At 27.5% G+C, this 15,021-nt stretch overlaps 2 protein-coding genes across 4 annotated transcripts in view; one reads left to right on the top strand and one right to left on the bottom strand.

Annotated features, from left to right (window-relative positions):
* LOC134835224 (netrin-B-like) overlaps positions 1-1,732 on the top strand; it is a 69,501-nt gene extending 67,769 nt beyond the window's left edge. The window contains exons 7-8 of the mRNA XM_063850094.1: positions 1,072-1,318; positions 1,381-1,732. Coding sequence (XP_063706164.1) covers positions 1,072-1,318; positions 1,381-1,534 — 401 coding nt within the window. The 3' untranslated portion in view covers positions 1,535-1,732. The remainder of the gene's footprint in view (positions 1-1,071; positions 1,319-1,380) is intronic.
* A 2,216-nt stretch (positions 1,733-3,948) lies between these two features.
* On the bottom strand, positions 3,949-7,501 carry LOC134834362 (NCK-interacting protein with SH3 domain). Of its 3 annotated transcripts, XM_063848998.1 has the most exons (5): positions 7,292-7,501; positions 7,136-7,233; positions 5,089-7,080; positions 4,944-5,013; positions 3,949-4,067 (listed from the first exon to the last, which is right to left on the bottom strand). In XM_063848998.1, the coding sequence occupies exons 1-3, from the start codon at positions 7,320-7,322 to the stop codon at positions 5,203-5,205; spliced, it is 2,007 nt and encodes a 668-aa protein (XP_063705068.1). In that variant the 5' UTR covers positions 7,323-7,501; the 3' UTR covers positions 3,949-4,067; positions 4,944-5,013; positions 5,089-5,202. The 3 variants fall into 3 exon arrangements, with proteins under 3 accessions (XP_063705068.1, XP_063705069.1, XP_063705067.1); XM_063848999.1 differs by lacking the exon at positions 4,944-5,013; XM_063848997.1 differs by lacking the exon at positions 3,949-4,067 and adding an exon at positions 4,079-4,130 and having other exon boundaries at positions 4,944-7,080.
* Positions 7,502-15,021: the final 7,520 nt, after the last annotated feature.

Here is a 15,021-nt window from a genome sequence, read left to right as displayed (position 1 = left end):
AATAAGCAATCAGAAAAACTTTGCATGTTGGAAATGTTGCGAACAATAAAAAATTGTTTGAAAAATATCAAACTCTAAAGAAAGGAGTTTCATAAATTTTGTTAGATGAGGCAGGGCAACTTCAGAGAGGAAAGATTCGGAAAGGCTGGTATGCTGGACGCAGATGCCCTCGGTTCAACATTGAACCGCATCAAAGGGCGGAAATTTTCTCTTAACTACCCGCCAGACAATTGGAAACTCTACAATCGGCTCAGCAAGGGCCAGTGGTGAGGATCAACTGCTGTACGAATTGAGACATTATTTGTCAAATTTGGGACCTTTGGTTATAAAACTTGTTAACTAATACCTTCGAACAAACGAATTAGTAAAAGCAATTAAAACCTTACAGAGATCCGTTATCTTATGAAAATGTTTGCCGCATTTCCAATCTACACAGAAAAGTTTCTGCCTTCCTTGAAGTTAACTGAAAGGCTGCCTCAAGAGTAAAGCTCTTTTATATTTACATACTGACTTGCAAAATGGTATTTTGACTACCTACATTTGATGGGTACTTTGAAGTGGTTCACTTAAAATATACCAATTTTTTGGTCAAAAGCCCTGATGTATAACAAATTATTTGAAAAATGTAGTTAACATTACAGAAGTTATGAAGAGTCAAAAAGAAAATTTCAGACCCAATGCAAATTTAACATTTATCCCCAGTTGACATTTTAAATTTTCTTTGCCCTAATGTACAATGAAGATTTTTGACCTTCTGTACATACAAATTGTGACCCAAAATACATTTGAATTTTTTGTCCAAGTTGGCATTTTAAAATTTTTTACCCCAATGCACATTTTAAGTATCTAAATCTGCTTTTTTCTGTCTTATCCTTTAAATTTGTTAAGTTTATATGGATTTATTGAGGGATTCGCTGAATATCAACTTTATTATATGGGATTCTGTACGTTTTTGCTTATTTCATTTAAAGTAAACATAAAAAAATCCAGAATATGATTCCCTTTTTAATTATTTATCCACTTGATTCTTTTAATTGAATTTTTTCTCGTTACCTTTTTTTCATATTCCAGCAATCATGGCACGCGTTGTTGGTCGTGAAACGGCAACAGCCATCAAGAGCGCAAACAGTCGTGAACAGGCATCAAACAGAAATCGCGGCGACGTGGCAGATATGGTAAAATTCAACTTAATAATTCAGCAGATATTCAAGAGGACTGATGATGGACCGTTAGCGGATGCTGTCAAACGAACGCCCATAACGATGATGATTTCGCTGAAAGATTTGCAATGCCAATGTCCGAAGATTAAAATGAACAAGTAATTTTTTTAGGTTTTAAAGAAAAAAACTAGATTTTAACCTAAAAATTTGGATTTTTTAGATCTTATCTCATTCTTGGCAAAGACGACGATGGCACAGACACAACGCTCGGCTTAAGCGATCGCTCAATATTCATCGAATGGAAAGACGACTGGCAACGAAAACTGCAGCAATTTAAGCGACAGAGTTCCAGGGCTTGTGATTCCGGCTATTAAACTAAATTTTAAAAAATTTTCCCCAAAAAAAACTTTTTGTCCATATCAGCATTTATTGTTATTTTACAGAAAGAGCCATATCATTTACCAAAAAAAAAAAAAAGTAAAAACGAAAAAAAGACAAATAAAATTTTAACAAGGGATTGAATCCAACCACATAAAAATACTAACTATATACGAGACAAGTGTTTGACAGGACTCTTCAATTAATAGAAAGAGTCGCTAGAATTAATATTTATTAAAAAAAATTATGAATCTTAACGTGAGTAATTAAAAAATAAAATTGTTACATGTAAGTTTTATATACGAGCAAAAAATGCAAAAAAAAATCCAATTATTAGCTTTTTTCAATATAAAAATTAATTACCAGTTCAATTAAAAAAAAAACTTAGACGTAGATCAGTATTATTATTGTATTTCTTGTGCCATCTCAAATTGTAAGAAAAATAGATCAGACGCCGATTTTACAACCAAAAACCATAGAAAATTTAGCATGAAGTCCAATTTAATTCCAGAGTGTGTTCATAGAAAGTTCATAGAGTAGAATTAAATACTTACAAAAGGCATACAATTTATGGCATAAAATGTAGAGATAACACTAGTCGTCAAGTATTTTTATGTTAAATGACTTATTATAAGTGTTTACTGATACAATATTTAAAACTATGATAAATATAATGTTTAAACAGAAAAAAAATAATTTTAAGGATAAATGACGAGAAATGAATTAGAAATTGTACATTTCAACATCGAAAGTATTGTACTATTATTATTAACAAAAAAATGGTAAAAATAAAGAATGAGATAAGAATTAACGATTTTTTTTTGCTTTGAATTTAATTGATTGAAAAGAGGTTCAAGTATTATGTTGACTAAATTTTTTTTCGTTAGCTCAAAATTCAAATAAGTATCGAAATTTTCTTGCATTTTTGATACTCTTTCAAGAAAATTTTACTCGGTGGCTGTATCTCTTAAGACAACTGAGAAAAATTACTCTTCTTTTAAAAATCTTACCTGAATTATCAAGAAATTTTATTTAAAAATAAGGCCGCTCCAAATTTTTTTTTGAACTTTTTGTCCCATGCCCCATTTCAAAAGTCGAAAATCCAATGGGGCAAAATAAAAAAAAAAGTTTAAAATTTCATCAAAATTGGCCGTTTTTTGGTCTTTTTCATATTTTTTCAAGGAATTTTTCAAAATTTTTTAAAAAATTTTTAATTTTTAAGAATTTTCGTATTAAAAATCGTATTTTAACATAAATTTTAATCTTTAAAATTTTTTTCAAAAAAATTATTTTTCAAAATTTTTTGACAGTTTTTTTTACGAAAATTTTTTGTTTAAATTTTTATCTTGAAATACTCTGAGATATATTTTAAATTATCAAATCTCAATGTAGATACCAAAAAATCAACTAAAATATTCATTAATGACAAAAAACTGTTAAAATTTTTTCATTTTGTATGAAAAAGTATTTCAAATCTTTTTTTTTGTTGCCCCCTCATTTCGACAAAAAAGTTTTTGGGACAAAAAGTTCAATAAAAAATTTGGAGCGTCCTAATTTAAAATTTCTAAAAATAAATATAATTAAAAAAACCACAAAATATTTTCTGTATTCTATGTATTTATTTATTTAATTTAAATACTTTTTTATGTATCGAACAAATTATTAAGTAAATGCATTTTCCTTTAATATTAATTCAAACATATATAATTCTATAATTTTTTTATATTTTTTAATTATTATAATTTTAACGTGTCTCAACAATCAATAAATTTATTAATTTTAATAATAAATCTATAGTAATAATTTTAATATTTTTTCATTTTATTTTTAATTCAAAAGTTAAGTTTTTTCATATTTTTTTTAATTCATCAATTTCGGAATGAACAAAGTAAAATTATTTTTTTTTTAATAAAAAATATATTTATATTTGAAAAATTATAAAACGTAGAAATTTAGAATATTTAAAATTTTTCGATATATTTCGTCGATAGAATTTAACAATATGAATTAATTAATAATAATCATTGTTAAGTTTTGTGCATATTGTGATCATTTATTATAATTTATTGATCTGTGAGTGAATTATTCAGAATTGTTTATTCATTTAATTAATATAAATATTGTGTAGAATCATTATTATTATTGCACTTTATCCAAAAGAGATGTGAGTGTGTTTATTTATTGAATTTTTTTCTTGTTTTTTAGTGATAAAGCCATTTATTTATTATTATTATTAATTATTATTACACAGTTTGTTTCACTTTTCTATATTTTTAATAAGTCAACAGTCCTACAGCTAGAAAAGTTTTTCACTTTTTTTTCTAAATTTTTATTTTTTGGTAAATTCATAAAAATATTCTATTCTTTGGTTTTTACTTTCACTAGTTGTTCATTTTAGGAAAATTTTTGTGGTTATAGTTTTTTATTTTATTATTAAAAAGGACTTTAGAAAGTCATAAATTTCAGTTATAGTTAAGTAAGTCTATCATGGCATTTTAGTTAAATTTTATTATGTCACTTTTTGTAGTTCTTTGTAAGTTGATGCAATGAGTAAAAATGTTTCAATTGATCACAAAATTTAATTTAAAACTGCTAATTTTATAAAACTTAAATAAAAGATGATAAATTTAAATTTGAAATATTCAATTTAAAATTTGTAAATCGCTTTTTCGCTAATTCAAATTAATTTTAATTAATTAAAGATTTTTCGGAAATTTTTTTTTTTCAAATTTAATAATATTTTTTTATATTTTTTTTTAAATAATATTTTGAATTTTAGATTTAAAAAATTTCTTTAAATTTACTTAAAATAATTAAATAAATTTAAAGAATATTCGTTTAAAAATTTTAAAATCGCCTTCACTTATTCAAATTAAAAATTTTAAGTATTTTAGAATAAAAAATAAAATCTTTTCTTTAAAAATTTTCATAGAATTTTCTTTAGACAAAAAACTTGTAAAATGACGATTAAAAAATTAAAAAGATTAAAAAATTAATTGAAATTCGCCTTTCGACAATTCAAGTTTTTATTTAAATATTACTTATTAATTAATTAAATTAAATAAATTAATTTATTAAAAAAATAAATTTTATTATTTTTCTTCAAAAAAAAAATTCTTTGAAATTTACTTTTAACTGCAAAAATTGTTATTTAAATTTAAGTTTGCCTTTTCGCTAATTCAAATTATAAAAATCTTAGAAAAAATATAAAATTTATGATTTATAAAAAAATTAATAAAATTTTATTGTTTTAATAATTTTTTTTAATTTTGAACTTAAACTTTTTAAATTGGCGACTTTTAAGTCAATTCAAAAAAATTAACCGTTAAAAAATTTGAAAATCGCTTTTTTGCTAATTCAAATTAAAATTTTGTAACATGAAACATTTTTCCTCATTACTTCAACCTTTAATAATATTTTTTTAAAAGTAAAACGGAGAGTTTCTGTTGACTTTAATACTGTCTTTGGCATTCGACTTAAAATTAATTTATCATAAAATGGAATTATTTGGAAATGATTTCATTTTCAGGAATGAACAAAAAAATCTTACCTCTTTTTCGAGACTTCTGTGCGTTTTTTTTTCAACCTGCTGCCATGTTCTAGTTCTACAAAAACACTTAGAAAAAATTTTTTCTTCTTCTTCTCTACCAACCTCGCTCGCTCTTTAGGCCTTAAAAATCTGCGGAAACTCGTTTGCAATCTCACGACAAACTTGCTGATCCCCGCCACTAATTTCCGTGTCTTCGCAGAAAATTCTCGTAAAAATCTTGAGTAACTCCTGTTTGCGATGCTGCTGTTCGCTGTAGTTGGTATTGCGGATTATGCGACGTGCCAGCTCCAAATAATGTCGACGAATCATTTCTCCCGCTGGTAAATCGGATAATTGACGCACTATGATGTCGATGAGGACTTTGTTGTCGTTCGTGTAAAAGAGGGCTGCGGTAACGGGCAAATTGTACATGTCGATGAACATTTTGACGACCGAATTGATGGGCGGCTGAGTGTGTTTCAGCAACGCCACCGGATCACTTTCGCGATTTATGAGCAAAAGGATCTTTTCGGTGAAATTTTTGGCACATTGTAATTGCTGCATGGCTTCGATAACGACATTATCGTCGGCATCGGTGAACTGCAAGTTGAACGAGAGAATCAAATAAATCAAGTCGTCCATAATTTCCTGGAATTCCATATCGACAGGGTTCTCAATGAGATTAATTATGAACGAAATAAACTCCGAACGAAGATGTTCCTGATGATTTACCGGCAATTTCCGGCCAATGGAGAAAATAATTGTGAGCATATTGGCAAGCGATTGCAGCAAATCGACATTTTTCGGATTTGACAACATATCTTGGATCAGTTCCATGGGCAGCACCGAATTAAGTAAAATATCGACGGCGATATAGTCGAGATGGGACATCGCCGTAAAAGCCTTAAGGAGCAATTTCCTTATGGACCATCTCGTTTCCATCTGATAATATTGCACGAGATTCGTTATTGCCTGATACTGGTCCGACGACATCTCATGACGACAAATTTTCGGATCGGCATCCGTCAAAATGGTCACAAGCTCCGACAAATATCGCCGGATATCCGCCTCGTCTTCGTACAGCATCCAGCTTCGTTGCTGCGAATCATTTTTATAGTCCGCGAGTTCGGAAAAAATGATTCTTAAGCGTTGCGCGTCATGAGTTTGGCCCAACATGTTGTCGGGCGCGGGCAAATTAGCCGCCAAATGTGCCGCGATAGGTTCTAAATAGGAAGTTATGCTGCTCGGGAGGATCGCTTCGAGCTCCGAGAGGACCACACGTAAGACGGAACATGACATGTCGTGACTTAGGTTCGTGTTTTTCCGGATGGCATCGAGAATGGCATAAACTTCGGGTGCTTCGACCTCAACGGAGAGCGTTTCTTTCGGCTCTTCCTTGATATCGGCCTCAATTTCGGGCGTTTTTTGCTTCTTCGGCTTGTCCAACTTGGAAATTGTCGTTATTTCGTCGCTCGTTGTTGTTGTTGTAGTTGTCGTGGTATTCGCTTCGCTCGCTTCCGACATGATACTGTTGTCATGAGGGCTTGGGGAGACAATTTGCTCGGATGGCGTCGCTTGTAAAGTACTTTTTTGCGGATTTTCTTTGGAATTTTGGGTTTTTGCGTTGCTTGGCACTTCATCAGGTAGTTTGTGACGCACGTCATTTCGCAAGTCGTCCGAAAGATTGCCGTCGTTGTACGTGGCACTCTTGATATTGCCATTGGCGATCTTTTTATCGACTTTGGGATTGCGTTCGCCATTCTCTTTGGCCTCGATTAAGTACTCCAAGTGACTTTTGCGTTGTTCCAAACTTTTGATTAAATCGTCGCGCAAAATTATTCCGTTAATTTCGTCATTTTCCGAAGTTAATTTCAAAGATTCAATGCTGGACTCTAAAAATCCCACGATGAACGACGGTTCAACTTTTAGCTTCATCACGTAGTTGGAAGGAACGAAGCCGATATTTCCTTTCATACTGACCACTTGCCACCAATTTCGTTGGCGAGTACTTGTCTAAAAAAAAATTTTATTAATTTTTTATTAAAAACTTGATTTTTTTTAGGCAAACCTGATGCATGATGAAAAACTCCCCTTCGTCAAAGGAAATGGTTTTGGGATAAACTGCCTTGAAATCGTACAAACTTTTGAGCATTTCATAATTTTCCTCTGAAAAAAGAAAAAAAAATATTAAAATCTTATCAAAATCAATGCCATTAATTATCACCTCCGATAAAATCTTCCTTGGAATCGCCCATTTTTCTTCGCAAAAAATTTTTCAGTGCACCACAATTTTATCGAAATTCACGCAAACCTTCAAATGTTTCGCCGAACCTCCAGTTGATTGCGTTGATTTGAGGACAAATCTACTTTTTGGCGGTGTTTTTGTCGATTTCCAAGCTTTGCAACTGCGAAAAATCAATTATTTTCGCGAACCAATTTTGTGGAGTTTTAATTTTGAATTGGCATGAAGGCAAATTGAGTTGAATTAGAAAAAATTTGTTTAGGGTTGCCAGGTTGGATATTTAATTTTTTTTTTTATTTTTTTCTTTGAAAGATTTGAAAACTGAAAAAAATCAAGAAAAAATAAAGATAAAAATTCAAAGCTTAAAAAAAAGGTTGAAAAAAAATTTTTTTTCTTTGACAATTTTGTCATTTTTAAAAACTTTTCAAAGCAATTTTTTCAAAACTGCCAAAAAATTTTCAGAGGGCTCTAATTTATCATTTTTAAAACTGTCAAAAAAAAAATTTTTTTTTTTCTTTGACACAGTTTTGATTTGAAAACTAAATCAAGAACAAAACTGTCAAAAACTATGTCAAAAACTGTGTCAAAGCAATTTTTGTCAAATTTTGCTCTAAATGGATAAAAATTTGTCAGAGGGCTCTAATTTATCATTTTTAATCATTTTATAACTCAAAACTGCAAAAAAATTGAAACTGAAAAAAAAAAATTTTCTTTGACACAGTTTTGATTTGAAAACTAAATCAAGAACAAAACTGTGTCAAAAACTATGTCAAAAACTGTGTCAAAGCAATTTTTGTCAAATTTTGCTCTAAATGGATAAAAATTTGTCAGAGGGCTCTAATTTATCATTTTTAATCATTTTGCAACTAAAAACTGCCAAAAAATAGAAACTGAAAAAATTTTTTTTCTTTGACACAGTTTTGATTTGAAAACTAAATCAAGAACAAAAACTGTGTCAAAAACTATGTCAAAAACTGTGTCAAAGCAATTTTTGTCAAATTTTGCTCTAAATGGATAAAAATTTGTCAGAGGGCTCTAATTTATCATTTTTAATCATTTTGCAACTAAAAACTGCCATAAATTTGAAACTGAAAAAAATTTTTTTTCTTTGACACAGTTTTGATTTGAAAACTAAATCAAGAACAAAACTGTGTCAAAAACTATGTCAAAAACTATATCAAAAACTGTGTCAAAGCAATTTTTGTCAAATTTTGCTCTAAATGGATAAAAATTTGTCAGAGGGCTCTAATTTATCATTTTGAATCATTTTGCAACTAAAAACTGCCATAAATTTGAAACTGAAAAAAAATTTTTTCTTTGACACAGTTTTGATTTGAAAACTAAATCAAGAACAAAACTGTGTCAAAAACTATGTCAAAAACTGTGTCAAAGCAATTTTTGTCAAATTTTGCTCTAAATGGATAAAAATTTGTCAGAGGGCTCTAATTTATCATTTTTAATCATTTTGCAACTAAAAACTGCCATAAATTTGAAACTGAAAAAAAAAAATTTTCTTTGACACAGTTTTGATTTGAAAACTAAATCAAGAACAAAACTGTGTCAAAAACTATGTCAAAACTGTGTCAAAGCAATTTTTGTCAAATTTTGCTCTAAATGGATAAAAATTTGTCAGAGGGCTCTAATTTATCATTTTTAATCATTTTGCAACTCAAAACTGCCAAAAAATTGAAACTGAAAAAAAAAATTTTTTTCTTTGACACAGTTTTGATTTGAAAACTAAATCAAGAACAAAACTGTGTCAAAAACTATGTCAAAAACTGTGTCAAAGCAATTTTTGTCAAATTTTGCTCTAAATGGATAAAAATTTGTCAGAGGGCTCTAATTTATCATTTTTAATCATTTTGCAACTAAAAACTGCCATAAATTTGAAACTGAAAAAAATTTTTTCTTTGACACAGTTTTGATTTGAAAACTAAATCAAGAACAAAAAAACTGTGTCAAAAACTATGTCAAAAACTGTGTCAAAGCAATTTTTGTCAAATTTTGCTCTAAATGGATAAAAATTTGTCAGAGGGCTCTAATTTATCATTTTTTAATCATTTTATAACTCAAAACTGCAAAAAAAATTGAAACTGAAAAAAAAAATTTTTGTTTGACACAGTTTTGATTTGAAAACTAAATCAAGAACAAAACTGTGTCAAAAACTATGTCAAAAACTGTGTCAAAGCAATTTTTGTCAAATTTTGCTCTAAATGGATAAAAATTTGTCAGAGGGCTCTAATTTATCATTTTTAATCATTTTGCAACTAAAAACTGCCATAAATTTGAAACTGAAAAAATTTTTTTCTTTGACACAGTTTTGATTTGAAAACTAAATCAAGAACAAAACTGTGTCAAAAACTATGTCAAAAACTGTGTCAAAGCAATTTTTGTCAAATTTTGCTCTAAATGGATAAAAATTTGTCAGAGGGCTCTAATTTATCATTTTTAATCATTTTATAACTCAAAACTGCAAAAAAATTGAAACTGAAAAAAATTTTTTTCTTTGACATAGTCTTGTTTTAAAAACTAAATCAAGAACAAAAAAAAAAATCATTTTTTTTTTCTTTGACACAGTTTTGATTTGAAAACTAAATCAAGAACAAAACTGTGTCAAAAACTATGTCAAAAACTGTGTCAAAGCAATTTTTGTCAAATTTTGCTCTAAATGGATAAAAATTTGTCAGAGGGCTGTAATTTATCATTTTTAATCATTTTATAACTCAAAACTGCCAAAAAATTGAAACTGAAAAAAAATTTTTTCTTTGACACAGTTTTGATTTGAAAACTAAATCAAGAACAAAACTGTGTCAAAAACTATGTCAAAAACTGTGTCAAAGCAATTTTTGTCAAATTTTGCTCTAAATGGATAAAAATTTGTCAGAGGGCTCTAATTTATCATTTTTAATCATTTTGCAACTCAAAACTGCAAAAAAATTGAAACTGAAAAAAAATTTTTTTCTTTGACACAGTTTTGATTTGAAAACTAAATCAAGAACAAAACTGTGTCAAAAACTATGTCAAAAACTGTGTCAAAGCAATTTTTGTCAAATTTTGCTCTAAATGGATAAAAATTTGTCAGAGGGCTCTAATTTATCATTTTGAATCATTTTGCAACTAAAAACTGCCATAAATTTGAAACTGAAAAAAAAAATTTTCTTTGACACAGTTTTGATTTGAAAACTAAATCAAGAACAAAACTGTGTCAAAAACTATGTCAAAAACTGTGTCAAAGCAATTTTTGTCAAATTTTGCTCTAAATGGATAAAAATTTGTCAGAGGGCTCTAATTTATCATTTTTAATCATTTTGCAACTAAAAACTGCCATAAATTTGAAACTGAAAAAAATTTTTTCTTTGACACAGTTTTGATTTGAAAACTAAATCAAGAACAAAACTGTGTCAAAAACTATGTCAAAAACTGTGTCAAAGCAATTTTTGTCAAATTTTGCTCTAAATGGATAAAAATTTGTCAGAGGGCTCTAATTTATCATTTTTAATCATTTTGCAACTAAAAACTGCCATAAATTTGAAACTGAAAAAAATTTTTTTCTTTGACACAGTTTTGATTTGAAAACTAAATCAAGAACAAAACTGTGTCAAAAACTATGTCAAAAACTGTGTCAAAGCAATTTTTGTCAAATTTTGCTCTAAATGGATAAAAATTTGTCAGAGGGCTCTAATTTATCATTTTGAATCATTTTGCAACTAAAAACTGCCATAAATTTGAAACTGAAAAAAATTTTGAAACTGAAAAAAATTTTTTTCTTTGACACAGTTTTGATTTGAAAACTAAATCAAGAACAAAACTGTGTCAAAAACTATGTCAAAAACTGTGTCAAAGCAATTTTTGTCAAATTTTGCTCTAAATGGATAAAAATTTGTCAGAGGGCTCTAATTTATCATTTTGAATCATTTTGCAACTAAAAACTGCCATAAATTTGAAACTGAAAAAATTTTTTTTCTTTGACACAGTTTTGATTTGAAAACTAAATCAAGAACAAAACTGTGTCAAAAACTATGTCAAAAACTGTGTCAAAGCAATTTTTGTCAAATTTTGCTCTAAATGGATAAAAATTTGTCAGAGGGCTCTAATTTATCATTTTTAATCATTTTATAACTCAAAACTGCCAAAAAATTGAAACTGAAAAAAAAAAATTTTTTTTCTTTGACACAGTTTTGATTTGAAAACTAAATCAAGAACAAAACTGTGTCAAAAACTATGTCAAAAACTGTGTCAAAGCAATTTTTGTCAAATTTTGCTCTAAATGGATAAAAATTTGTCAGAGGGCTCTAATTTATCATTTTTAATCATTTTGCAACTAAAAACTGCCAAAAAATTGAAACTGAAAAAAAAATTTTTTTCTTTGACACAGTTTTGATTTGAAAACTAAATCAAGAACAAAACTGTGTCAAAAACTATGTCAAAAACTGTGTCAAAGCAATTTTTGTCAAATTTTGCTCTAAATGGATAAAAATTTGTCAGAGGGCTCTAATTTATCATTTTTAATCATTTTGCAACTAAAAACTGCAAAAAAATTGAAACTGAAAAAAAATTTTTTTCTTTGACACAGTTTTGATTTGAAAACTAAATCAAGAACAAAACTGTGTCAAAAACTATGTCAAAAACTGTGTCAAAGCAATTTTTGTCAAATTTTGCTCTAAATGGATAAAAATTTGTCAGAGGGCTCTAATTTCTAATTTATCATTTTGAAATTTTGCAACTAAAAAATAAATTTGAAACTGCCAAAAAATAAAAAAAAAAATTTTTTCTTTGACACAGTTTTGATTTGAAAACTAAATCAAGAACAAAACTGTGTCAAAAACTATGTCAAAAACTGTGTCAAAGCAATTTTTGTCAAATTTTGCTCTAAATGGATAAAAATTTGTCAGAGGGCTCTAATTTATCATTTTTAATCATTTTGCAACTAAAAACTGCCATAAATTTGAAACTGAAAAAAAAAATTTTTTTTCTTTGACACAGTTTTGATTTGAAAACTAAATCAAGAACAAAACTGTGTCAAAAACTATGTCAAAAACTGTGTCAAAGCAATTTTTGTCAAATTTTGCTCTAAATGGATAAAAATTTGTCAGAGGGCTCTAATTTATCATTTTTAATCATTTTATAACTCAAAACTGCCATAAATTTGAAACTGAAAAAAAAATTTTTCTTTGACACAGTTTTGATTTGAAAACTAAATCAAGAACAAAACAAAAGGGCTCTAAACATTTTTAATCATTTTATTTTTCTTTGACACAGTTTTGATTTGAAAACTAAATCAAGAACAAAACTGTGTCAAAAACTATGTCAAAAACTGTGTCAAAGCAATTTTTGTCAAATTTTGCTCTAAATGGATAAAAATTTGTCAGAGGGCTCTAATTTATCATTTTTAATCATTTTATAACTAAAAACTGCCAAAAATTTGAAACTGAAAAAAAATTCTTTAACTTAACAAATTTTGCTCTAAATGGATAAAAATTTGTGCTCTAATTTATCATTTTTAATCATTTTTTATCTAAAAACTGCCAAAAAATTAAAACTTAAAAAAAATTTTTTCTTTGACACAGTTTTGATTTGAAAACTAAATCAAGAACAAAACTGTGTCAAAAACTATGTCAAAAACTGTGTCAAAGCAATTTTTGTCAAATTTTGCTCTAAATGGATAAAAATTTGTCAGAGGGCTCTAATTTATCATTTTTAATCATTTTGCAACTAAAAACTGCCAAAAAATTGAAACTGAAAAAATATTTTTTCTTTGACACAGTTTTGATTTGAAAACTAAATCAAGAACAAAACTGTGTCAAAAACTATGTCAAAAACTGTGTCAAAGCAATTTTTGTCAAATTTTGCTCTAAATGGATAAAAATTTGTCAGAGGGCTCTAATTTATCATTTTTAATCATTTTGCAACTAAAAACTGCCATAAATTTGAAACTGAAAAAAATTTTTTTCTTTGACACAGTTTTGATTTGAAAACTAAATCAAGAACAAAACTGTGTCAAAAACTATGTCAAAAACTGTGTCAAAGCAATTTTTGTCAAATTTTGCTCTAAATGGATAAAAATTTGTCAGAGGGCTCTAATTTATCATTTTTAATCATTTTATAACTCAAAACTGCCAAAAAATTGAAATTGAAAAAAAATTTTTTCTTTGACACAGTTTTGATTTGAAAACTAAATCAAGAACAAAACTGTGTCAAAAACTATGTCAAAAACTGTGTCAAAGCAATTTTTGTCAAATTTTGCTCTAAATGGATAAAAATTTGTCAAAGGGCTCTAATTTATCATTTTTAATAATTTTATAACTCAAAACTGCCAAAAAATTGAAACTGAAAAAAATTTTTTCTTTGACACAGTTTTGATTTGAAAACTAAATCAAGAACAAAACTGTGTCAAAAACTATGTCAAAGCAATTTTTGTCAAATTTTGCTCTAAATGGATAAAAATTTGTCAGAGGGCTCTAATTTATCATTTTTAATCATTTTATAACTCAAAACTGCCAAAAAATAAAAATTGAAAAATATTTTTTCTTTGACACAGTTTTGATTTGAAAACTAAATCAAGAACAAAACTGTGTCAAAAACTATGTCAAAAACTGTGTCAAAGCAATTTTTGTCAAATTTTGCTCTAAATGGATAAAAATTTGTCAGAGGGCTCTAATTTATCATTTTTAATCATTTTGCAACTCAAAACTGCCAAAAAATTGAAACTGAAAAAAAAAATTTTCTTTGACATAGTTTTGTTTTGAAAACTAAATCAAGAACAAAACTGTGTCAAAAACTATGTCAAAAACTGTGTCAAAGCAATTTTTGTCAAATTTTGCTCTAAATGGATAAAAATTTGTCAGAGGGCTCTAATTTATCATTTTTAATCATTTTATAACTCAAAACTGCCAAAAATTTGAAACTGAAAAAAAATTTTTTCTTTGACATAGTTTTGTTTTAAAAACTAAATCAAGAGAAAAACTGTGTCAAAAACTATGTCAAAAACTGTGTCAAAGCAATTTTTGTCAAATTTTGCTCTAAATGGATAAAAATTTGTCAGAGGGCTCTAATTTATCATTTTTAATCATTTTATAACTCAAAACTGCCAAAAAATTGAAACTGAAAAAAAATTTTTTCTTTGACACAGTTTTGATTTGAAAACTAAATCAAGAACAAAACTGTGTCAAAAACTATGTCAAAAACTGTGTCAAAGCAATTTTTGTCAAATTTTGCTCTAAATGGATAAAAATTTGTCAGAGGGCTCTAATTTATCATTTTTAATCATTTTAATCAAAACTCTGAAAAAAAACTTTGACACAGTTTTGATTTGACAACTCACTCAAGCACCAAACTATGTCAAAGCAATTTTTGTCAAATTTTGCTCTAAATGGATAAAAATTTGTCAGAGGGCTCTAATTTATCAAAAATAACTCAAAACTGCCAAAAAATAAAAACTTTTCTTTGACACAGTTTTGATTTGAAAACTAAATCAAGAACAAAACTGTGTCAAAAACTATGTCAAAAACTGTGTCAAAGCAATTTTTGTCAAATTTTGCTCTAAATGGATAAAAATTTGTCAGAGGGCTTTAATTTATCATTTTTAATCATTTTATAACTCAAAACTGCCAAAAAAATTGAAACTGAAAAAAAATTTTTTCTTTGACACAGTTTTGATTTGAAAACTAAATCAAGAACAAAACTGTGTCAAAAACTATGTCAAAAACTGTGTC

The sequence above is a fragment of the Culicoides brevitarsis genome, chromosome 3 (assembly GCF_036172545.1).
Source record: "Culicoides brevitarsis isolate CSIRO-B50_1 chromosome 3, AGI_CSIRO_Cbre_v1, whole genome shotgun sequence".
Classification (NCBI taxonomy): domain Eukaryota; kingdom Metazoa; phylum Arthropoda; class Insecta; order Diptera; family Ceratopogonidae; genus Culicoides; species Culicoides brevitarsis.
The sequence above is the reverse complement of the archived record's forward strand: the minus strand, read 5'-3'. Positions and strand labels throughout refer to the sequence as shown.

Bases quoted from the DNA above. Each gene is read 5' to 3' on its own strand.
- LOC134834362 (XM_063848998.1), bottom strand. From the start codon at position 7,322: ATGGGCGATTCCAAGGAAGATTTTATCGGAG. The intron at 7,234-7,291 runs GTGATAATTAAT...TTCTTTTTTCAG, and splicing joins CAAGGAAGATTTTATCGGAG to AGGAAAATTATGAAATGCTC. The intron at 7,081-7,135 runs GTTTGCCTAAAA...ATTTTTTTTTAG, and splicing joins AGTTTTTCATCATGCATCAG to ACAAGTACTCGCCAACGAAA.